Source organism: Haliotis asinina, chromosome 15, assembly GCF_037392515.1.
Source record: "Haliotis asinina isolate JCU_RB_2024 chromosome 15, JCU_Hal_asi_v2, whole genome shotgun sequence".
Lineage (NCBI taxonomy): Eukaryota > Metazoa > Mollusca > Gastropoda > Lepetellida > Haliotidae > Haliotis > Haliotis asinina.
Genome location: NC_090294.1, coordinates 51,250,339 through 51,275,705, shown reverse-complemented (window position 1 = coordinate 51,275,705; position 25,367 = coordinate 51,250,339). Strand labels below are relative to the sequence as shown.

At 42.4% G+C, this 25,367-nt stretch overlaps 2 protein-coding genes across 3 annotated transcripts in view; one reads left to right on the top strand and one right to left on the bottom strand.

Annotated features, from left to right (window-relative positions):
- The window catches only part of LOC137265822 (HAUS augmin-like complex subunit 8), a 40,250-nt gene extending 35,940 nt beyond the window's left edge, over positions 1 to 4,310 (top strand). The window contains exons 14-17 of the mRNA XM_067801286.1: positions 258 to 377; positions 1,320 to 1,461; positions 3,598 to 3,748; positions 3,941 to 4,310. Of these exons, the coding sequence (XP_067657387.1) occupies positions 258 to 377; positions 1,320 to 1,461; positions 3,598 to 3,748; positions 3,941 to 4,058 (531 nt within the window). The 3' untranslated portion in view covers positions 4,059 to 4,310. The remainder of the gene's footprint in view (positions 1 to 257; positions 378 to 1,319; positions 1,462 to 3,597; positions 3,749 to 3,940) is intronic.
- LOC137265821 (coiled-coil domain-containing protein 186-like) overlaps positions 4,304 to 25,367 on the bottom strand; it is a 32,444-nt gene continuing 11,380 nt past the window's right edge. Inside the window, exons 3-20 of one of the 2 annotated variants that reach the window (XM_067801284.1) lie at positions 23,960 to 24,092; positions 23,217 to 23,345; positions 19,221 to 19,433; positions 18,923 to 19,042; positions 18,408 to 18,512; positions 18,022 to 18,120; positions 17,689 to 17,775; positions 17,300 to 17,442; positions 16,540 to 16,720; positions 15,986 to 16,060; positions 15,769 to 15,853; positions 14,789 to 14,868; positions 14,340 to 14,546; positions 13,653 to 13,810; positions 12,973 to 13,042; positions 9,893 to 9,916; positions 7,972 to 8,121; positions 4,304 to 7,753 (exon numbers count right to left, since the gene is read on the bottom strand). In XM_067801284.1, the coding sequence (XP_067657385.1) occupies positions 7,664 to 7,753; positions 7,972 to 8,121; positions 9,893 to 9,916; positions 12,973 to 13,042; positions 13,653 to 13,810; positions 14,340 to 14,546; positions 14,789 to 14,868; positions 15,769 to 15,853; positions 15,986 to 16,060; positions 16,540 to 16,720; positions 17,300 to 17,442; positions 17,689 to 17,775; positions 18,022 to 18,120; positions 18,408 to 18,512; positions 18,923 to 19,042; positions 19,221 to 19,433; positions 23,217 to 23,345; positions 23,960 to 24,092 (2,149 nt within the window). In that variant the 3' untranslated portion in view covers positions 4,304 to 7,663. The remainder of the gene's footprint in view (positions 7,754 to 7,971; positions 8,122 to 9,892; positions 9,917 to 12,972; positions 13,043 to 13,652; positions 13,811 to 14,339; positions 14,547 to 14,788; positions 14,869 to 15,768; positions 15,854 to 15,985; positions 16,061 to 16,539; positions 16,721 to 17,299; positions 17,443 to 17,688; positions 17,776 to 18,021; positions 18,121 to 18,407; positions 18,513 to 18,922; positions 19,043 to 19,220; positions 19,434 to 23,216; positions 23,346 to 23,959; positions 24,093 to 25,367) is intronic. The other variant, XM_067801285.1, reaches the window with a different exon arrangement.

The window sequence follows — 25,367 nt, the reverse complement described above, 5'->3', positions numbered from 1 at the left end:
CTACAGGTTTGTTCGAATATTGCTCAGTTTGGGGATGAAAAGAATAAAACATTTCCTCCTTTGTAGCACGTACACAGGGTTCTTGTATTTCTTACAGCAACAACTGTGTGTACTATTCACATGACAAAACAAGAAATAAGTTCAGCTCTTCATTAAGACCATGAACCGTAAAGTACTGCAGTGTTTACAAATGGAATATGTTTATGAGTTTTAGTGGACTTTCTGTGGTTGTCAGTACAAACAGGATGTGTTTCCAGGCCCAGCTGTCAGGTCTGTGGGGCGTCAATGAGAAACTGGCAGCTCAGGAGGCAGAGCTGAAGATGGAGCTGGCTCGACTTCGGCACCAGAACATCCTTGATGACCAGCTGGCTGTACAGGTACAGGTCACTGTAATGTGACTTTCATGCTTTCCTACCTGTCACATTAGCATTGGTATCACACAAACATATCAGACATACTCTTCATCTGGTTTAATTATTAAGGTTTGTTCAGAGTGGTCTGAGCAATATGCCATATTGATGTGGCATGTTGTAGGAAGTGGGTCTGGAGATGTTGGTGGGTTGTCTGGATAATATGACATCTTGTGGACCTGTGAAGTTCTGGGTTAGAATTGATCTTCAGGAACCCATGCTTGTGGTAAGTGGGTACTAATGGGATCAGGTTGTCATGTTTGCTGACTTTATGGATACAAGTCATCCTATACCAGTTGTGTAGATCAATGCTCATGCTGTCAATCACTGTGTTGTCTTGTCCAGGCTCAATTATTTCCAGACCACTGCCATATGTCTGTAATGCTGAGTGTGGTATAAACGTAAACTCACTCACTTATGATGTGTCATGTAGAAAACAGTGATGGTGACAATGGTGCCATATTGATGTGTTGTGTTGTAGGAAGGAAGGCTGGAGACTGTGGTGAAATATTGATGTGTTGTGTTGTGTTTAGGAAGCAGGGCTGGAGACTGTGGTGCCATATTGATGTGTTATGTTGTGTTGTAGGAAACAGGGCTGGAGACCGTGGTGCCATGTTATTTGTTGTATTGTGTTGAAGGAAGCAGGCAGGACTGGAGACTGTGGTGCCATATTGATGTGTTGTGTTGTAGGAAACAGGACTTGAGACTGCGGTGCCATGTTATGTGTTGTGTTGTGTTGAAGGAAGTAGGCAGGGCTGGAGACTGTGGTGCCATAATATGTGTTGTGTAGTGTTGTGTTGTTGGAAGCAGGACTGGAGACTGTGGTGCCCTAGTGATGGGTTGTGTTGTGTTGTAGGAAGCAGGGCTGGAGACTGTGGTGCCCTAGTGATGGGTTGTGTTGTGTTGTAGGAAGCAGGGCTGGAGACTGTGGTGGGTGGTCTGGATCAGATGGAGCAGGAGTACAACAGCTTGGCTGACAGTCTTGACACCACACGGCACCAGATCCGCACCACTGGGATATACATCCCCCCAAACGAAGACCAGTTTCTGGGTGAGTCCACTAGCCATTTTAGATATATATATACACAGAGAAAAAAGTTAAGCACCCCCCTAATTAAATAGTTATGACCATGCATTGAATAGCCCAAATAAATATGACATTTGTTGACACCAATCAACATTAGGTTTGCAATACATGGTCAATGTTTTAGTGAAAACAGAGCGCCAGAACACAACAAACAATGCACATGCAACAAACTACCCATGCTTTTTCCAAAATGCAGTATGTTCGTGCAGGCGAAATTCAATATTTGATGAGCTTTTTCCAGACGGTTTGTCATTACCATAAACAATGGTACGTAGGAGGTTGTCTGAAGGCCAAAGATGGCAGATTATTGGTCTTCATGCTGCAGGAATGTCCTTTAAGGCGATTGGAAGACAAACAGGGTACCATTACACTGTGATCAGCAGACTCATTAGAAAGCATGCCCAGACTAATCAAGTTAAGGATCGTCAACGTTCGGGACATCCCCCTGTAACATCACATCGTGAAAACAGAGCACTGATACGGCTGGCGAGACGTTTGCCCTTTGCGACCAGTACAGTCCTGAAACGTCTTTGGCTTCCAAATCGCCAAATGAGCTCTAAGACTGTTAAGAACCGTTTGAGGGCTGCTGGATTGGCTTCGAGCAGAGTAATTAGACGTCCTCTGTTGACCAATGACCACAAACGACGGCGACTGATGTGGTGTCGAGCGAGGGAGAACTGGAACTTGAGCTCTTGGAGAAGGATCCATTAGTCTGATGAAAGTCGTTTCATGCTGCATCCCAAAGACGGTCGAATGCGGGTCTGGAGGCGTGGAAATACAGCCTATGCTCCTAGGAACATCCTACCAAATGTTCCTTTTGGGGGAGGCTCTGTGATGGTTTGGGGATGCTTTTCACATGATTGCAAGTTGGACCTGCTGACTATACGGGGCAATTTGACAGGTGCGCAATACATCCAGGAAGTGCTGCAGCCATATGTCGTTCCTCATTTTGACAATCATACTCTTGCTTCCCGACCTGCATTTATGGACGACAACGCCAGACCCCATCGTTTCATCGCAGTGAACCTTTTTATCCAACAGAATGCTGTGGATAGGTGTGACTGGCCCGCCATGAGTCCTGATCTCAACCCTATAGAGCACATCTGGGATATCATTGGTCGTCGTGTGCAAGCAAGAGAACCTCCGCCACAGAACTTGAATGAATTGGAGGCAGCACTGCATGAGGAATGGCAGAGAATACCTATGATTCAATTTCAGCGTCTTGTTAGGGGTATGCGACGAAGGGTTGGTGCTGTGATCCAGGCAGTTGGAGGAAGTACCTGTTACTGACTGTAAATTGTTTCGGACACATTTTGTGAGCACAGTATTTTTGTGTCACAGTATTTCATATGTATGCAAAATTACCCCCTTTAATGGTCAGCTTGTAACACAATAAATGGAACTGTCAATCAGACACTCGTGGTGTTCTTGTGTTCCCAAGAATGTGTTCTTTGATAACCTATCTTAATTACTCATGTTTATTTCACAACGGTCTGTAAATTTGTGTGTGTTCAACTCACTGACCAAAAACACCGGGGGGTGCTTAACTTTTTTCTCTGTGTATATATAAATACTGTCGTGTTGCAAACTGTAATGCTTCAATACTTAATTCATTAATATCTATCAATGTCTTAATTTTTCAAGCTGCATCATAAGTGCTATCAAAGGTTCAAGATATTTAGTTTGTGAAGTCAAAGGCTAGACAGGTCCACATCAAAAACAAGTTATTCTTCGTTCTGGCCCCAGTGATCTTTGTTAATTACTGGATTGTCTGGTTCAGACAAGATTACTTACAGAATGCTGTACCAATATGTACAATAGAGTTCTTGTTCCCTACAACAACTGTAGCCCAATGTATCCGGCTGCCATGGCTGCCTTTGACAACTGGGTACAAATTCAAGGTCAGCATGTTGACATGTCATCATATCCCAGATCAGTAGATCAGTGCTCATGATCTCTGGATTATTTACAGACAGACAGTGTCACATGAATACTGTTGAGAGTGTGGCTCAACAACCACATGGTTGTCTGTCTGGTTCATATTGCTCACTGCAGTGTAAGACAAACACACAGAACTGACACTTTGTACTCCTTGCACAGACAAACTGGAGTCGGCCCTGTTGGAGAGTGAGCAGCTGCTAGGAGAGTTGAGTGTGATGACCCGTCAGTCAACACCCCATATCAAGTCTTTCGCAGATGCCCTGACGACCGGCAAGACAACGCTTCAGGCTCAGAAACATCAGATGAAAGGGTATGCCCATTTTACTTTCATGAGATTGGATGTGAAATTTCAGCTTCAAAGGGTCTTTTATACATAGCAACCACACTTAAGGTAAACAGTAAATGTAAAATATCTGAGACAGTTTGTGCTTTCCATGTTAAGCTGTCTCATTTTATGCACTGTTTTTCTGACTACATCACGTCTCTGTTCTGTATGTTTCAGATGCAAGGAGATGCTGGGTGCCTGTCAGTCTCTCGTCATACAGGAAACATCTCTCAAGATTCAGGATATTCAGATCAACGCTGCCAGAAACACAGGACACACCTCTGTATGCTCTTGATGAACTGTTGAAACTTCTGGACTGTTGTCCATATTCATCTAAACAATGTCTTCATCAAGAGCAAACACGTGAAACATGTCCTTAAGTTTCTGGTGGCACTGTCATTATGCTGAGAGTTGTGTTTACAAGTGACACACTAAAGCTACGACAACAGAAGAGATTACTTGGTTGCTTGTTACTTAAATCTGTTCGTGATATTGGTGGAGTGAATATTTATTAATGAAATAAACTATGAACACCATTAATTATTTGTCATAATAATTTATTTTCACATGATGCATACTTTGCCTACAGTACACATGGCACAATAACATCCACACACACATAGGTAATAATAATAATTATATCACACTCATTGTGAATCTCTCACACTCCATCTGATCACAGGACAATAACAGACTATACACCCGCAACTATATTGTAATGTGGCAAGGGAAGCAAGTCTCCTGAAAATACTGTAACAAGCTGACCATCTGCCAGGTGCTTTCTTCTTAAAGTTGATAGGAGAAGTGAAAGAATGAAATCCCAGGATAAAGTGATATGAGTGAAACAAGAAAATAATCACAATTTTGCACACAGAAAAAAACAACTGTAAAGAGATTTTGTCATCTCAGTCTTTGGAATTCATCACATGAAGGTAAAATTCAAGATGGCCTTTAAGGTTTCCTAAAATGTATCACTTGAACTGATAAACAAGGAATGCATCTGTCACCATGAGAAACTTCGGTTACATTTCAACTAAAGAGTAATTTCAGCTGTGTATGGAATGTTGACATCTGAATCGTGCAGGGATTTCAACACTACAGATGACAGTTGTCTGCAAATACTCAAATTATTATGTAAGTCTAATACATAAAGTTCCCATGGTGATAGGCACATATTGTAACTCTGCTATGGGTTACATGACAGGAATACAACCCTAGGGAACACCACCCTGTGCTGACCCCAGGTCAATATGCCTGTTATACCACAGCTATAGCTACCAGAATAACCCTCAGATGTTGTCAGTGATATATACAATTACAGTAGTTACTTGTTAGTGGTTGCACATCAGTCTGATATACTCAGCACTGCAAAGTTTTAATGATTGAGTCCAGCAAACCAGTGATCAATATAAAGAGCAATGTCCCATGGTGCCATGACTTGCAAAAACCAAGTCTTGGCAGACCATATTGCATTCAGTCACTGGTTAATGCCAGCATACATTACTGTGACAATACATTGGTGAACATCCCCATGTGAAATCATGTATAACAAATGTCTGCCCTGTCATCTTGAAAATGACCTGCTGTGAACCAAGGTTGGTTTCACTTAAAGAAATTATAAAATGCAACTAACAGATCATGGGTAGATTTGGTTATTGTTTGACAGATTCCACGACATTAGTCCAGCAATATGACAATTGTCTGAAAATAACAGTTGCAAACAATCAAGTGATTCATACCATGATGAACAACACTACATGCTATCCCCTGAGTTTGATCATCATATCCATCAAAATACCTCTTAGAATCAGAATATGTTGCCAAGCAACAGTTCTAACCAAGGATCCCAACAAAAGGACAGAAATGTTGTCTTGGCCAACATACACTCTGATTAGAGGCCAAGCTCCAGACAGTAGTGAATGGGTACCAGATGGGTACCAAATACCAATGGGTATAAGTAACATACGGCTGGTAATATTGCTTAGGAAGTAAATCATTTGGTATTTTTTCCACGGTCCCTTTAACTAAGAACACACAGTCTGTGGTAATGCCACACACATTTCACTTGCGCTGAATCAATGTTCAAATCTGATCTTCAGTAAAACAAGTAGAAATATCATCATAACTGTTAAAAGTTGAGAAACAGCAAATAATAATGTGGGTAACTGGTTTTTCATCCTGTTGATGCTAGCCCATGGAAATGGTTCAGCTGAGTAAGCAACATGTATTACATATCTATGTCATGCCTTTCTCAGACTCTGTAACTCGGTAACAGATGAATTAACTCGGTAATCCCTACACAGGCACTAACACACTTACACAACTGGAATACAAGCAGATAGAACGACCTATCCCCAAACATTTCACCCCAGTCTAGACTGGGACCAGACATATATTTTTAGGACAGAAAACAAATATATAATGTGTAACCATGGTGACAGTCACAAAGGGATCTCATGCACAAGATTTGAGTGAGTGAGTGAGTGAATAACGTAAGTACATCATGGAAAGGAGAAAACATGGAGACACACATAAGAATGAAGACAGGACCGATACTTTTGACCTTCACCTGCGCCGAAATCATGGCAAATAATTTTGATGGAGGAAATAGTTTACAATTATCAGCACTTTCACATATCTTTACATTTGGTAACCTATATCCAGTGTAATTGTACATACACCATCAGTGTTAAATTGTTTTCTGCAAAGCCGCAAACCATACCTGTCATTTCCTGCATAACCTGAAGTAAACTCCAACCACGGTAGACGGTGTCTCATGAAGACGTGGTTCAAGCTGCTGCTGCTGCTGCTGCAACTGTGTCCACCATCAGCTTCTTCCTTACAATGTAAGTCACTAGTGCAGCTAGCTATCACAGATTTTTTCAAGATTTAACCGTCCATCCTTCAAGGACGTAAAGGGGAACAAATGGGACAAGATTTATATACAGGAACAAGAAATGGATAATTTAGTACAATCTCAGGATAGTCACAGCCTTTGTGCTACAAGCTTCAGTCACAGCCACTTCTGCGACAGGCAAACATAGTGATACATCGTAATCTACCCAAAATATTCAAAGGTATTGTTCCACAAAGGTAATGGCACAACAAATTGTCACTTCTACCAAGTGCATCACCTCAAACCTAACATTCAACACCAAGTGTTTCATTCATACAAGACGTCGAACAGCTCTGACAGTAACTGCTGGAGCCATTCTGTATCATATAGTCACACAAGTGCAGTGAAATAGCTGTGCGTTGAAGTCAGTTCCACAAGTGCAAAAATAGTCTGATTAGCATGTTATCATGGAGACATATCTGTTTATAGTTTAGCAGTTCTCGATCCACATTAGAATCATCTACATTTTGTCTGATTATTCAGCACAGTCTGTAGCACTTCACAGGAGGAATGTTCAAAACACATAGAGGAAGAGCTCCATGTACCAAATAGCATTGATCCACACCGCAAACAGAATCACACAGAGTCGATACCCATCCTTGGTCACTCAGATATGTCTACCTCCTCATCAGGCTGACCTGTGCATGTTATGAATGAAGACTTCCAATATATTGCATCATCAGGTGTCCATGGAGTACCAGTTGAACTGTCGGCTGACTGTCAGAGTGTGCAGACATTCTTCAGGTTAGTTCAACTGTCAGTCAACAGGTTTGTCTGTTCATCTGTTAGTCAATGAGTAGGTTGGTTCGTCCATCCATCCATCCATCAGTAGGTTAGTCCGTCTGTTGGATGGTCAATCAGTCTGTCGGAGCAGCACTTCCTGCATCGTAGGATTTCGGTCAGTCTTTCAGTAAGAGAGGCAGTATAGTCAGTTTCCGGTCAGCCTGTCTGTCTGTCTGCCAGTAAGTATGGCAGTTTCTTATTGTCAGTTATCTGTCTGTCTGTCAGTGTGGCAGTTCCTGTAAGGTAAGCTGCATATGTCTGTTTTCCTGGGAAAGTCTGGCAATTTCTGTCCCTAACGTGTCTAAGCTTTCCTGGAAATAACAAAGACATCTTTGTTAGTTCACTTTCATGAAACACATGAGACCTTAATGGCTACTACTTCTTTCTGTACCATACTCTAGTTACCACCAGCATATCCACATACTTCCAACATTTTACCATTATGTTATCTTCAAGCCTCCAACACAATGCTACCATTATTTACTCTATGTCGCTTCAGCATGATGTAACCATGAATATATCTACGAACCTTCAGCGTGATGTTTTTGAGAAGTGTGTCCTCGAGGACTCCCTGTAGCTTCTTGTTGATTTCCAACGAGAGGTCAAGGGTCATAGCACCATCTTGCTGGTGTTGGCTGTACACAGACGCCATGATGCCACCCTTCTTAGCCAAAAGAGCCTGTAAACAAGGGAGGTAACTGTACACAGGCCGTTCCTTCCATACCCAAGTAAACGCTTTCTTTCAAACTTTGTTTATTTCACAGCAGTTTCAACTAGCTGTCTATTTAATTGCAGTAAGTTCAGATGTTAACCCCAACACAATCACAAAAAGACTTTCTAATATATTTTATGGCAAAATCCTCTTCACAAAGAGAGCAAAAACAATAAAGTGGCAATACAATACATGTACTATCACTCATTTCTCTGATATACTTGACTTAATAAATACTTGGAAAAGCGTTAAAGTACAAGTACTTGCATAGCTGAGACTCAAAAGTGTGAGTGAGTGAGTGAGCTGGGCTTAACACCGAACAGTACTTTATGCCCGCTTAAACAAACATAGACATTTGTGTGGTACTGTTGGAGATATCCCAACCCTTACACCACCAACAGACAAGAGCAGAACCACCACATCAAGACCACTACACCACCTGTATCCCTAGTGAGCCGGAGTAACCTCAATCCAAGTGCCCCATAACATGCAGTGCCTAGACACATGATTAACTGCACTGAATTCTACTCTAGTAAGGGAGCTGAGAACACAAACTGATGATGTGCCATGCATCATGAGCATGCTGATCAATGGCTGTGCACCTCTCAATACGAAGGAGGAATAGAACTCCTCTAGTGTGTTGCATGACATGGGTTACACACTTACGACTTCGGTGGAAGAACGAGCAGAACTGTGACAGCAACAAGCATAGAACAAAACCACACTTGAAACAAGATAGCTGACAATAAAACAATATTATACCTACACATAAGACAGCAAAATATTGACATTATACATACACCTCACAGAGATACAATGACATTAATACTTATATTAACAGCAGCAAAACAGTGAAATTAAGCCTACATACACACCAGCAAAACACTGAATTTGTTCCAACATACACGCCAGCAAAACAATGAATTTACACTACCAAACATGACAGTAAAACACAGAAATTGTTTCACATTTCAAACAATACAAAATGCTGTTATACTGTCAAATTTTCAGAGGTTGCAGGACTTGAGAACCAACAGACAAATTATTGCCTCATTCTATCACAATTCCAAAAGAGGACAAACATTTCATGCATGAGGAGTAGCAGTATACATCATGAGTTTAGAATGCACCACAAGGCTGACTTCTGCCATGACAGGGTCTTATGATGGATGATAACTGGGAAAGCCAGTCAAGACAGATAGATCAACAGGCAAACTACTAACAAAACCAAAACCAAAAGGAGATGAGAAAACCCCAAAAAGGGAAGTCAAAAGGAAACTGACAACATTCACGAAAAAGAAAGAGGAAAAAAGTTGGAACTACAAAAATAGTAATGGCAGTCACAACAAAGATGTGGCAAGCAGGTAATAAAATGCAGCAATGCTTTACTGTTAGCAGACAGAAACTGAAGTATGCTTTTGAAAATATCTCATTTCTGTTAATAACATCATAAACAAAACTTATCCTTGCTTCACAAATGTGAAACTGTATATAACAAGAAACTATTTTTGTGTAACTGAGCACATATTATCACTTCAAGTTTAGTAATTCTGAAATTTAAATAGATTATGCAGTTACTTTAAAACGCCTGAGAAGAAAATCTCATAACGTCTTGTACAGCCCAACACTGAATACTGTCAACCCTGTGTGACAATGAGAGGAAGACAGCTAGCGCACCCAGGGGGAGACAACGAGCAGCAAGGAGGGGGAGATAAGCGAAGTGAATGGAATAGCCTACCTGTGACTCGGTCCTAGCACGCAGCTAGCGGAGAGAGAAAGCACAAGAAGTTAGCCACATCAACATGCACAAACAACATGGCGTAGATGACACTGGCGATGTCAATGATGACGCTGACAGACAGAGCAAAGCAATGCTAGGTGCCTAGAAGTGTCACTTGTACATCTCAAGCTAAAACCTACATAACCCAACAAAATGATTTTCTAACTGTATATAATACATTAATGAACCCTAATGAAAGTACTTTAAAAACGTTATGTGTTTTTAATGCTACTGAAAGTACTTTAAAAACGTTATGTGTTTTTAATGCTGAATTCAAGCAGCACCTCCTTTTATTTAGGAAAGCAAAATTCATGAAAAACAGCAATAAGACAGTTGACTAAATAATTCATTCACTCTGAAACTGAAACTAATAATGGAGAGCTAAACTATGGCCTTTTCATGAATTTCAAGGTAAGTTTGTTTGAGAGTCCAACAACATTTCCTGTTCGAATTCACAAAAATACACTGATTGGGATGAGGGGGAGAACTGTGCAGTCTGAGCTCTTCAGTAAGCAGCAGCCCTATTATGTCACGTTTTAGTGTCTGGGTTCTGGGCATGGCAACCCAAACTTCCAGTTGTTTCAAACTAATACAAAGACTGTATCTTGACTTGCACTTTATGTACAGGTATTACTGGTATCATATGAGATCCTAGGAATTATACACGTTTGGGATCAACAGTCTTACATCTAATTTACAAAAGTTTCGAAGAAAGTAATAATTTCAATACCAAAAGTTCATTCCTAAAACTATAGAAGCTTGAGATATATTTTCACTGTCCAAAGTAATTCTCTGTGTAGAATTACAATGTCTGGTTAAATACAATACATCAGATTAAAAACATTATTATCAATCTGACAACTGACAGTTATCAGGATGACAGACTCAGCTTCTAACAAGCTACAACCGGTCAACACAACACAAAGAACATGTCTGAATTTGGTATACTATCATCATTCCCTTGTAGCCCACAGTAAAACTCCAACACTACCATAACGTAGTCCCAATACCCAGTGGAATACTACTTCATCCCAACATGGCAACTCTGCAGTGCTGTGGAGGGTAAGTGACTCGTGAAACAAATTATTTTCTAAGCAGACAAACTAAAAGAACAGCAACTAAAAAGCCCCTAAGACTGTTTGGAACGGACTGGACAGCGGGTTAAGCAATGATAGTGCAGGGTACTCACTCATGCTGTTAGAAGCGGTAAATGGTTTCATGATATGTGAACATGTGAAGGAATGATGGTCCTGAGTGAAGCATGGATGGTCTGCCAAAATAAGCTGTCACCTCCACAGTTACACAGGGGCATGAACAAAGCTGGATATCACTGTTTCCAAGCAAACAATTTTGATATTTTTTAAAATGTTAAGTATCCTATATACATTATAAAATACATATTAATGTCCCCACTTCGATCTTGCCATATATGATGTTGTTCTTGTGTTGATTTTGTGATAATGCTTTCTTCATTCATATGAAATGAAAATACTCATCTGTACATGAAGGAAAAGGAAGAAAGACAATGACATATTCTACACTTAGTGATACATGGACTTGAGACAGTCACAAGTTACCGATCAACGCCAGTCATGACACACTGAGCCAGCCAGGGCTTTAGCTGTATAGCAGAACACAGTTTACAACAATCACACAACCAAAGCAACAGCACATACTGAAAACAGCAATGGAACATCAATGAAAAACTTGAAAGGAAAGATTAAATATCGCTGTCTATTCTGCTGACTGCAAATATGGCAACAAACAAAATTGTATATTAATAATTTCCATCACATCATAGAGCTTGCATAAAAGTGACAAAAAGAAATATTTCCATCACCCATGTCATGCAACACACTGAACACAACACTGACCACCAGTAAAAACTTCCCCTGTATTGACACAGTTCAAATGATCACCAGTTATAGGTCTATCTGAATCCAAAAATTCAGGTCAGATGGCCACCAATTACCTCCCCTGTATCAACACAGGTCAGCTGGTCACCTGTTAGCTTCCTTATATAAAAACTGAGGCGTGTTCAGAATCGTGACCGCCCGCGAGCGCTCAATCCTGAAAGCCTGTGCCTGGACAAGCGCCCGCAAACCATCCTCACAGCTGCCTTGCCAAGCGAACAAAGATGGTGACCATGTTTAATAGGAAAATACCCATTCGAATCATTATCATTAGTTAGCATCCACCTGATGAAGGGGCAAGGAATAGCCAAGGAACGTTGTGTAAAGAATAAAGAAGAAGTTGACATACATAACATTTTGTCTTATACATGTTTAATGTCATTCGTCACCATTCGCCTCTTTCCGTAACCTCCAACATGAAGACGAAAAGCTATTCGGCTTTTCCCGGAATAACACAAGATGGTCACGAATGGCTGAAGGTAACCAAGCGCTCGCATCCGTTCAGGACTCATGCGAGAGCTCTTGGTTCTCAACACGCCTCTTGTCTACTCTGCACCAGTTACCTCCCCTGCACTGACATGTGAAATGACCACTAACAATGTTCAATATATATATAGACACAGGCCAATAGGTCAGTGACCTCCACTGTCAGCCAACCAACAGACATCCTCTTTGTGTCAGTGCAAGTCAGTACGCCTATGATACAGGTACACGTTTCACCTACAACATGGCACTCATGTTGTCTTTACTTGGCATAAACATAACTGTTACTGTTAATCCTTGAAGTTTTAACTGTTACATGGCCTTGCGCATTTTCTAAATTTTCATGTTTGCCATTTCCTACATAAGCTAACCCAGTATTCCAGGGAGGCACAAAATCAAGCATGTCACTTTTCTGGAACATTTATCTTCAAGGCAAACACCTGTTCCAAATAAACTCCTATTCAAGGTAGAGACCTGTTCAAAACATACACCAAGTCAAACACTTGATGTTAGTACTTATTCAAGGTACGCATATATTCAAGACAGTACATAACACTTTGTGTGCACTGATGTCAGTCCTAGGGGAGCCAGGCGGGACAGACTACACATGTAAGAAGACAATGACGGTTTAAGGAATGTTACTTTGTTTTCGTCCATGTATTCCGGCGCCAGCGTCCCTGACTCCTCCCTCATCACATAGTTCTGGATGATCCTGTAAACACAGAGCGAGTCAGTATGGATTAATACAGCTTGGATTGGTATCTCGGTCGTATGTTGCCAGAGGTGAGACGAAAGCCTAAAGTTATACTGGGGATTTATCAGTACTATCTTGGTGACACTAGAATGGCACTAACAAACCAAGGGGCTCTGGAGTCAAACCAATCATCGTGTCTAACACACCAGTGTGACTACCAGTTTTGCTTCTGTATTAGCATGAATGAAGTGCAAGGATGGCAGGCATACTGATAATGCTCCTTCAATGTCAGTATTGACAACTCCTGTGAGCATGCCCCTGACAGGCTATGGATCACTGTAACAGATAATTCAGGTTTTGAATAAGAGTCAGTGAACCCTTGCATGAATAAGGGATTCAGCCATAAAATACAGTTGTTTTCCATTTCAGGACTAATTCCACTCACTGCATCTATCTCATGACCATCAATGGATTAGTGACACTGCATAAATTTGAATAATCAGAACGGAAACAAGATGAACGGTTGTACGAGGTTCATAAATTTCAGCCGGTGGTAGTTACAAAGTGACAGTAGGATTATGCCAGACACTAAGCAATCGAGATCATGACCACACAGGTAATGGCTCACCTGTTTTTCTTCTGTATCTCGTCCACCAGCTGATGGATATGATCATCAAGGAACTCAAGCTTCTCATTTTTTCTAGCATGGGCCTTTTGTAGGCGTACTATACGTTCAATCAGGACCTGCTTGTCCACCTCAACCTGTTCAGTTATAACTGGGTACTCCTACAATACAGAGATGTCATTAGGTACTCCTACAATACAGTGATATCATTAGGTACTCCTACAATACATTGACATCATTAGGTACTCCTACAATACAGTGATATCATTAGGTACTCTTACAATACAGAGGTATCATCAGGTACTCCTACAATACAGTGATATCATTAGGTACTCCTACAATACAGTGATATCATTAGGTACTCCTACAATACCGAGGTATCATTAGGTACTCCTACAACACAGTAATATCACTAGGTACTCCTACTATACAGTGATATCATTAACTTATCTTACAAGACAGTGATATCATTAGAGTCTTTGATATTATTAGGTACTCACACAATACAGAGGTATCATTAGGTAATCCTACAATACAGTCATATCACTGGGTACTCCTACAAGACAGTGATATCAGTAGGTACTCCTACAATACAGTGATATCATGAAGATACTCCTACAAAAAAGACCATCACAAGCAGGTTCTCCTACAAGTGTGTGAGCTAGGTAACATAGCTGGGTGAAGTATTACCTGTTCATGGCTCGGGGCTCTAGAGTTGCTGTTTGAGCTGTGGTTGCTGTTGACATTGGAATTGTTGTGAGCTGTGGCGTTATCTCCAAGGGTGTTCAGAGACCCATTTGAGCTTGTACGAGACCCCATGCTGGTGGTATCTCTTTCTGCATGGTTCTCATGAGCTTCTAGCTTCCTCCTAGCCTGTTGGAGCTGCCGTGTCAAGTCCTACACAGAGGGCCAACAAACACCATTAATATCATTGCCATATAGTCTGTACCGAAGAATTAGTCTCATAGGACAGCTAACATATCAATCATTTTCCTGATAATCATCACCTGACATGCAGGGAGGCTGGTCGTGTGAACCACTTTGACTTCTCTAGACTAAATTATTTTCCAGCTGCTCGGTACTCACTAGAATTTAAGGAAGAAAAAACACCCCAAACAGAGTGAGTGACAGGGCAATACCTTGATGTTGTTGACATGTTTCCGCTTCAATGTCCGTGTCAGGTCCTTCTCATCCTCCAGCTGCTGTTGATAGTTGTCAACTGTAACACACAACAGGTGCTTGTATGTTTTACTGTAACACACAACAGGTGGTTGTATGTCTACTGTAACACACAACAGGAGTTATTATTATTATTGGATATTTATATAGCGCACATATCCGTGAAACTATTGCTTGCTCAAGGCGCTGGTATTTGGTTTCACTCGATCATTGGATGTCTGTCTCAGCGTCACATCATATTATTAATCTCAACTCCCTGAGGAGTATACAACTCTTGCTGCCACTAGGTGCACGGAGTTTTTTGTGGCTCTCTCAACCTAACGAGGTACCCAATTCACAGCTGGGTGGACTGGGACACAGTTTGCTGTACTCACAACTAGGTGTATGCACATATTCATGTGGCCACCATTTGGTCATATACTAATGGATTCATGGGTTCTTTCAAGTGCACAGGGTTGTGTACTGCACACTTAGGGTTGTGACAACATGGAAAGAGTCAGCACACAAAGTTGACTCCAAGGATCCCGACACCTCAACCTCACTGGATCACTAGCCTGACGCTTTAGCCAGCTTGACCACCATGCCGAACAGTTGCTTGTATGTCTACTGTAACTCACAACAGGTGCATGTATGTCTACTGTAACACACAACAGTCTATTGTACCTCACAACAGGTGCATGTATGTCTACTGTAACACACCAAAGATGCTTGTGTATTTACTGTAACACACAACAGGCGCTTGCATGTCTACTGTAACACACAACAGGCGCTTGTATGTTTGCTTTAACACACAACAGGTGCTTGTATGTCTATTGAAACACACAACAGGTGCTTGCATATCTATTTTAACACACGACAGGTGCTTGTATGTCTACTGTAACCCCTAACAGATGTTTGCATGTCAAGTGTAACCCCTAACAGATGCTTATATATCTCCTACCATGTTTTGTCTTCTCTTCCAACTCTGCTCTGAGGGATTCCGTCTCCTCCTTCCTTTTCTTCTGTTCTGTCATCAACTTCTCCTCCTGAAAACAGACACTTATACTTAGGCACACATAAACACAGACCCCTATCGGCTTGATTAACAACACATTACTTTTCACAAAAACAAACATTAAATGTCTATGGACAAGGAACTTCACAAGAATTACACTCACAACATCTTGGACTCGAGTTTCCAGTTCTTGTATTTCCATCTTCCACTTCTCTGCCTCACTTGACAACGTCACAACCTGCAACATTCATCGAAAAATCATGTTAAAACTATTAAAAGGCGCAGATGCTGGCCCCCGTAGGAACTCAAACTCAACTTGCATATCCATCCCTGTTGAAGATCATGTCAATAACTCTGCTAACAATGAAGCCTCGTAACAGAAGAGGGGAAACGAGCTAACCAGGAGGGGCAACAAGCGGAACCATCTTCAACATCTATCTTACGACATGTCCTGGGAAAGGAACCGGTACCACCGACTTTCCTCTCTCCCCGTAGACTCTCTATCCACTAACACCAAGCCACAAGCCCTTATCCAACTATAAGCCACAAGCACTTATATTATAAGCAGGATGTCTGTTGACTAACATTTGATGTGAACACCTGCATTTCATACACATACTGTCAGTCTTCTTTACATATAAATGTCCTGTTATCACATTCATAAACTTCTACATATCAATCAAAGGGTCTATATTCGTGATCTCTCATAGTGCCCACCTGGTTATTGAGATTAGTGTTGTCAGACTGGAGCTTGGCGTTCTTCCGACTAAGTTTCTCAGTGAGGTCCAAGAGCTCGGACTCGCGACGACGACACCCTTCCATGTCCTGCTGGAGATCCTTGTTGGTCACCATGAGGTCAGCGATATCCCGGTCCAATGTCTTGATCATGTCCTGTGCCCTGTGACCACAAGGTGAGTAAGTGAGTTTCAAACAGTTCAGTGCAGTTTGCATATACACGTGTACTTAATTACTGCTATACTATACTACTGTACTTACTCTACCTCAAGTGAGAGTATACACGTGGCCCCTACTGCCCTCCACTACCAATGTGAGTATACAGGTGCCCCCTTACTATCCTCCATACCTAGTGAGAGAATACATGTTTGTCCCAACCATCCTCCACCCTCATTGAGAGAATACACGAGCACTCCTTACTACCTTCCACCCCAGTGTAACTACACAAATGCACCCCCTACTACCCTCCACCCCCAGTTAGAGTATACATGTGTGTCCCTACAACCCTCCATCCCCAGTGTGAGTATACAGGTGCCCCCTACTGCTCTCCATCCCCAGTGGGAGTATACAGGTGCCCCCTACTGCCCTCCACCCAGAGCGAGTATGAGATGACCCCCTACTGCTCTCCATCCCCAGTGAGAGTATACATGTGTGTCCCTTCGACCCTCCACCCAGAGCGAGTATGAGATGACCCCCTACTGCCCTCCATCCCCAGTGAGAGTACACATAGATGGCCCCTGACCTGGAGAAGTCGTCCTGCAGCTGCCCCATGCTGGAGGTCTTGCTGTGGAGGTCTCGGTTCTCCTCCTTCTGCTGCTGCACCATGTCCTGGAACTGGGTCAGCATGTCCTGCTTCTGTTGGCGCTCCTCTTCCAGACACTTCATCTGCAAGAACCAACCTAAAGTTACCATGCCAACAAGGTACATGGTTACCATGGCAATGATCAGTTTATGGTTATCAATGTGACAAACTCACATAAGGTTACCGTCCCCAAGTGTTGTGAACAGCATACAGTGTCCTGTCTGTACATCTGCTTCAATTGAGTGTGAAAGTTTATTTGGATGTGCTTTGGAATGTTTGTGTGTGGACCAAGACGTTTGGTAAGATGTGTGTGTGCTGTGTCTGCTAACCTTGTCCCGAAGCGTGATCAGCTCCTCCAGGCTCTCCTTGTGCTTCACCTTCAGGGATTCCAAATCCCGGCTAGTCAGTTGGTATAGCTGCAACAAGAACATCAGGACCTAATGGCAATGGCCCTAATCACTGTGTTGCCCATACAAACATGACCAGTGACTAGCTGTTTGTCATGGAGATCAATATGAAAAACATTGCTGAAATGGTTGCATTAACAAGCGTGAATTAAATCTCAGAATAGTTGGAAGTAAGTCAAGAAAAGAGCATGATACAACATGTTCAATACGTCTGTATCTAGAGTCTTGCTCTATTGTTCCTGATTGTGTGCCCACCTCCTCACGGTCATCTCGCTCCTGACGCTGGATGATCAACTCGGTTTCCTTCACCTTCAGCTCCTTGTCCAGGGTGTTGGACTTGATCTCCTCCGACTCCTGCAACAATTACAGAGTCAGTCTGTTACATCATGTCTGGTAGGTGGAACTCAGGCTGCAACTAGTCATTGAGTTTATACTAAGGTGTAGATGCTTCTGTGAATAATTGTATAGACAGCCTATGAAGTTACACGTGCTAATGAACAGGACCAGGGTATTATCCAGCTTGAACAAATATTCGACACACTAGATAACCAAAGGTGTTTTAATGTGACTGTGCCATTATCCTATGAGAGACAGTTTTGAGAGGCCATGCCCAGTTGGGTGTCTGAGCAGCCATAGCTCACCTGGTACGTCTTGATCATGGCCTGGCAGTCTCGTCGAATCTGCATCGTCTCCTCCTTTGCCTCCTTCAGCTTGATGTTGGTCTTTTCCAGTGTGGCCTTGGTTTCCTGTAGGAGTCAACCAGTGAGGGAAACGCATGCCTTCATATCAATCTTCCAGCAACATCAACTTATACACAGTGTAACCATGTGGGAAGCAAACCATGACTTTAGTATAATGATAACTAACTAACCACAGAGCCACCCCACTGCCCCAAAGCATACAGGAACAGTATGTGATAGAAGTTGTATGCACAGTATCTGATATATGTAACATTCTGAAGTCATATCTATTTGTATTGATTTGTTTTTCTGCAAAATATTCACAGAGGAAAAACAAGCATTAAAGTAAACAGAGAAGGTTGCCTTGTGTCTCTGCTATGAGAGTGGCTACAGTTTTTCTCATGTGTCTGCACTGCTTGTGTGTTAGTTAACAGTCAAAGAGTACATGTACCAGCACAACATCATCTAAATCTGACCTTGTGAGAATCCAGCTCTGCCCGCAGTTTGTTCTGTGCCCACTTGATTCTCACATCGGCAGATGATAATGCCTCTCTCATCTTCTCCATTTCTTTCAGTGCCTGCGTCAACTCCGATGACTGCAAACACATCAGATGTTCTTTTTCATTGTAATGGCAAACCTTCAACGTAATCATAATCAAAACATCATATCTTATTCAGTGACTGAAAAAGTGTTTAATACTGCAGTCTACACTAGTGCATCCTCATGCCATGAATCAAAGACTGCATTGTACAGGAAGTGACAGAGTTACCTACCTTGGCCTCCATGTCTGCCACCGCTCTATGCTTCTCTATCTTGACAGCTTTCACCTTGTTGACCATGGACTCTCGGTCTTTCGCAGACTCTCGGATCTTTGCTTCCAGCTTCTCCACCATCTTCCGACATTCGATGTTCTTCTGCTCCGACTCTGCATACTTTACAACCATGGAGTCCTTCTCTCGAACACATTCTTCATACATCTTCGTAACCTGAACAAACAGTGTCACCCAAAACAATGAAAACAAAATTCCTGTCTTCATGTTTTTGACAGACAAATCCGTAGCAGGTCCCTTATGCAATACTTGTAAATTTGTACTAACCTGTAGAGGTTATGAATTCTTTGAAGAAAGTCCTCCTTGGGGTACATATAAGCATTTTTATGTCCATCAAAAATCCCTACAACAGTTGTAACTATTTTGAACATACAATATTTACAAAACAAAAAAAATTGTTTTTGTCTTGTGACACCACCCTTACAGGGCCCCCTACAGCCAAGAGCAGGCAACTTTGACCGTCTACCAAGCACCTCACTTTTCATGCTGAATGTATCAGACAGAATGAGGGGAGGAGGGTGGCTGTACCCCAAGGTGGACTTTCTTCAAAGAATTCTTAACCTCTACAGGTTTGTACAATTCTTTTTCAGAAGAGGTCCTCCTTGGGGTACATATAAGCATTAAACAGACTCCCAAAGATAAACAATAGGGAGTGGTATTCTGTCTGACAGCACAGTCCATTCGATCGAAGTGGAAATCTACAACCACACGTAAATAGAAAAGGCACCTACCTTGTCACCTGACCGCTGATATTAATCAAGGCAAGTGGGCGTGACAAAGCTGAGGACCCGCTTGTCAAAGCTTATATGCCCATTGGACAGAAATTGGGAATCCCCAAAGAACAAACCCTGCCCACCTAAATCAAAGTTGGAGACCTGAGCATAGGGGAAACTCGCCAAACTGAAACCTGTCCATACCACATTAGCAAGCTAAGCAGGGAAATGGATAGGAAAGTAAGGCACCAAGCCAAGGAAAAGCAGGACTTAAAAAACATCACCAAATACTACCACCAATAAAATGGGACCGAATAATAACCCAGCACCAAGTGTAAAGAGATATAGTCTTGAGCAGCGCTACTCTGTCCACAGTGCAGAACTGACTGACCAACTAAGCACGCTCTCGTGAGTGTCTGTCCAGTAATGACAGATGAACATATTCGGATGGCTCCAAATAGCCACAGAGCAGATCTCCTCAATGGGCAGAGCAACGGCATATGCTTTTGACGAGACCACTGCTCTCACTGATTGAGCTTTCAACCCCTCTGGAGGAGATAAGCCCTTATGTATATAAGCAATGCAGATTGCCGAATCAATCCATCGGGATACTGTCTGTGTATTAGCAAGATAACCAGCTTTACCACCACCATAACAGCAAAATAGTTTTTTCTCCTTGCGGAATAAGACTGTTCTCTTAATGTATGGTTTAAGAGTTTTCCTAACGTCTAATACATGAGCCTTATGCTGTGTATTGTGAGACGCCTCAGGAAGCGAAAATATAGGGACGTCCATCAGGAAGCGTAAACATAGGGAAGTACAGCAGGAGATCAGCATCAGCCCCTCTGATCTTGGCGGTCAGGGGTCATCTATGGGGGGCATCCTAACCTCAGGTTTAGGCTCGGAAATGTGTGCTGTTCCTGGGGGAGTGTCCGATCCGAGCTCAGGCTCCGGTGACGGCCTCCCCGCTAGTTTGGCTAGTTCTGCACCGGATTCCGGCTTGGGTGCAGTTCTGCTTGCCGGGCTTTGCCACCTGCCTCGGTTCCACTCAGTGCATCGGGGGTCCCTGCTTAGGCAGTCGATCCAACAGGGTCTCGGCTTCCGGGTTCTTCAGTAACCCATGGGTCGGTCAGTTCAGGCAACTCGGCAATTCTAGATCTGTTGTCCTTGTCGGCGGGTTCCTCGTGCGTACCTTCGGAGTTGTCCTCAGTACGTGGGATTCCTTTATGGATATGCACAGTGAGGAGGCCATGGAAAATGATGGCAGTCCGGAGCAGTTGGGGGATCGTCCCTGCGGCAAGTGCCCAAACATATCGCTGTAGTTTTGCCGCAGGTGGTCGTCCCTTCAGAACATCCCGATCCCGTGGAGTTTTGTCTTCCTGGGGAGGTGTTTGTTCTATGCAGGCTCGCAGAGACTCAGTTGCGCATACTGCCTTCACTCATCAGTGAGGTAATTAATCCGCTTCTGTCGGGTAGCCGCTCACGGTTCGATCTCCCGCAGCTCAACCGCCACTACTCGATGGGGGAGGATGCGCTATTTGACCCTCCTGTTGTCGACGAGTGCGTTTACGCCTCGATTGCGCTTGGAGGGTCGTCTGGTCACAGTCAGGCCGCTGCTTAACGCCTTTTACTTCATCAAACCAGGTGTTGCGCTCGGCTTACCACTCCTTTGAGGAGCAATATCAGAATGCCGTGCAGCAACTTAAGGTTGCGGTGCACTTGGTGCTCGACCCTGTTTCCAGGGGCTTTGACAGTAGTTAGGGAGGCCGCGGAAGCTGTTATTCAATTCAAGGACTCTAAGCCCTGCTTGAACAACCCTCCACCTCTTGCGCACATCGGACAGACGACATTTGCTGCTGTAAAAGAGACAACATATCAGATAACATAAGTGCTGGTGCGGGGGGAGGGATTTTAGAGGTAGAGGGGAGAGGAGAAGAGGAGGGTATATCCCCCGCATAGCCCGCTTACTCCCTGTACCATCCGAAGAACAGCTAGCATTCTTTCTACCCATCCCCTTGTCTTTTATGGTGGGCGGGTCCTGTGCCCAAATATCCCCATGCCTGTAACAAGCTGATGTAAAACAGATAGTTGGCAGCATGGCTCTTGATAGTACGCATTTCTCGCAGGTCCTGATCATCGTGGGCTCTTCTGCGAGACACTTAAGACAGATCTGATGTGGGTCCTGAGGTGGTAGGGTATTACCACAGGAAGGGCAGTGGCGGAACTGTAACAATCAGAACCAACCTAATGGTAACTGATGTACAGAAAAATATACACAATTAACATACCACAAGCACAATATACACTCACAGACGATAATAAATTGCCCAAACCAGGCTAAAATACATTTAAACCAGCTAAACAACATGCATAAGTGGATAAATGCAAGTTACAGGCGTGTACATATAATTGCGTAACTCCATGAAAAAGACCAAGAGTCTTAAAACCAAGATACCCATTTTGACTGAAACAAGCAAAAAAAGGGTTAACACATTCCAGCATGTAAAAAACATACCAACACGCAATCTACAGGAAAATGTGACGCAAGCGAAAAAAGAAGCCATAAAGGACACCATCTTGCCAGCCACAGGGTAGGAAGATAGGACCCACCTGGCAAAGTTACAACAATTCATGAATGAAAATTTCAGCCATGACATTCCAATTAACGCCCTTGCAACAGAAAAGGAACCATACATCCAGTAGCTGACTCCTTCTCACTCATCTCCCTAAAGTGTAGGCTTCCAAGAATACTTGAATGGACAGTGACCATTTGGGCGAACGACAGCATGAAAAGTTAGGTGCGAGGTAGACGGTCAGAGTTACCTGCTCTTGGCTGTAGGGGGCCCTGGGGGCCCTTTAAGGGTGGTCTTGTAAATGTTTTATGTTCAAAATAGTTACAACTGTTGTAGGGATATTTACTGGACATAAAAATGCCTATATGTACCCCAAAGAGGACTTCTTCTGAAAAAAGAACTGAAGTATACCACAGAATGTTCTGAAACTAAAATCAAATGTCCCTGTTCTATAACGTTTTGGTAGACTTTTTTCGGCAGTACAAGTATCATCTTCCAAATCATTCACCAAATCTGGGATTACTGGAACAGCAGAAGTCAGTTAAAATAATGTTGACCATGTTCAAATGAGCAACAACTGAGCCAAGAGTAATCAAGCTGGACACAAACACATTACTGAACCTACGTCTATAATGAAGCTTGAACTCACTGACCTGGTCAACCCTGACCTTGAGTTCATTTTGCAGTGTGGACACTGCCCTTTTGGCAGCATTGTCGTGGGAGGACAGCTTGTCCTTGAGGCCTCGTATCTCATTCTGCTGCTGCGCTATAGTGTACTCCAGCTGAAACATTGGACAGGTGTACTCAATGTAGTGTACTCAGTACAGTGTAACCTACCTAAAGTATTGGACAGGGGTAATCAGTGCAGTGTGTTCTAACTAACACACAGGACAGGTGTACCTACTATAATGTAAACTGCAACACAGACTTCTGTAATATCAGAAATAATCCAACATCTATCCTTCCCAAGTGCAGGAAAGATAGCAAATGGAGATAAATACACTGTTTGTCCAGACATGCAGAGGTCAAGTGATAGGAATGCCATCACCTACTCAACCTCAGTCACAACACTGAGAACATACATGTTTTTCACATTACAGAAAAGTAAAGTTACCTGAGTCGCTGAACACGTGTCAAATCCATTTTGCCTAATCGAATGGCCCACATAAATTCTGCCGAATCTGAGATTGTACCAAATGCAGCTGAAATAATGTAATTGTCTGAAAACTCAGAACTATCTTCTTTGTCTCATCATATTTACTACAGACTTCAACCAATCAAACTGCATCACAACTGATGATGACTAAGAGATTCGCTAAGATGCAGATATTCAAATATTGGTCACCTATTATATACCACCACCTGAACTACAGCCCAATGTGCTGGACAAACCCACCTCCTTTAACTGGGGCAAGTAGTAGTCGTCTGGGTTGCGAGTCTTCAAGGCCTCAACCTGTTTCAGGTACGTGTCCCTCTCCTTCACCATTGTCGCCAACGCCTCAGCTTGCTGTTGCTTCTCCGACTGTAATCTAAAAAACAACTGCGTAACCATGGTAACCTAAAACATGACAGTGTACAAATATGGTAAAAATGTGTACTTCATCACTACTGTGGGAACAGTGTAGTCTACAAGATGACATTGTAAAGTGTCAACACTGTAATCTGTGTTCAATATCTTTGCATTCATGTACCACTGTGCATGACACCTGGTGCTGAACCGCATTGTTTTCCCTAATGCCCAGCCAACTCTGCAATGCTGAAGACCTTAATGAAGAAAGTCTACATTTCTTCTGGTTCTATAACTTCTAACTCTCCAATCTCACTGTGACTGATTTTCAATCTATGTGTAATTATTTCTTACTGTCATCAGAGACTAAGCATTAGCCTAGAATCTGTGACAGCTAGATTTCCTGAACACTATCATGATTGCAAGAAGAGTTCAGTTTTGTCCCAGATCCATCAGCTAACCTACAATTTATGTTATCATTTATGACAGGAAAAAAGAGTTATGCTCCCTGGCATTCAAAATGGCAAAGCATATGTCAAGTTGTGTGATTCAGGGCTCCACAAGTACACAGCTTGATGGGTACAAAAGAACTGTTTGTTTAGAGTCATATGAGTTCGTCAAATTTATTGCATTTTGAATTTTGAAAAACATCATAACATCATGGTGTGTATTATCTTCATAATTTCAGTCTTGCCACAAAAGCACACTGCAAATATTTCATTTACCTTCCCATGGTGTGCAAGTTCAGCACTGTTTCAATCCCTGTTTATGAATCCCCCCATATGTTACACATCTTATAACCACAGTAACATAAGGAATGAGAATCCCAGATACACACGATATACTACACGTTATAACCATGGTAACATAAGGCTCCCCATACACTACACACCCTGTAACCATGGTAACATGAGATGTAACGAATCGCCTTATACTACACACCCTGTTGTTACTATGTGCTGTGTACAAGATACAGGTTCTGATTGAAACAACCTCTGTTTCTCTGTTGGATGGGTCAGTAAGATTGAGTTTATCAATTCGCCAATCTTAATTGATCTTGAAACCAGTCTAAGTAAACATATCCTCAGTACTTTTCATTACACTCCACTACTGAGTCTAACAAAACATTATGGGAGGTCACGTCAGGTAATCTTTGAGACTGACCAATCAGAACACAGCTTACCAAATCACGAAAGTGGACTTAGACTGTCTTGAAACTGGCATAAATTTATCATGCAAATCAGTATAATCCACAAAACTTTGTATAGACAGCCTAAAAGTGTTATCAATTATACCA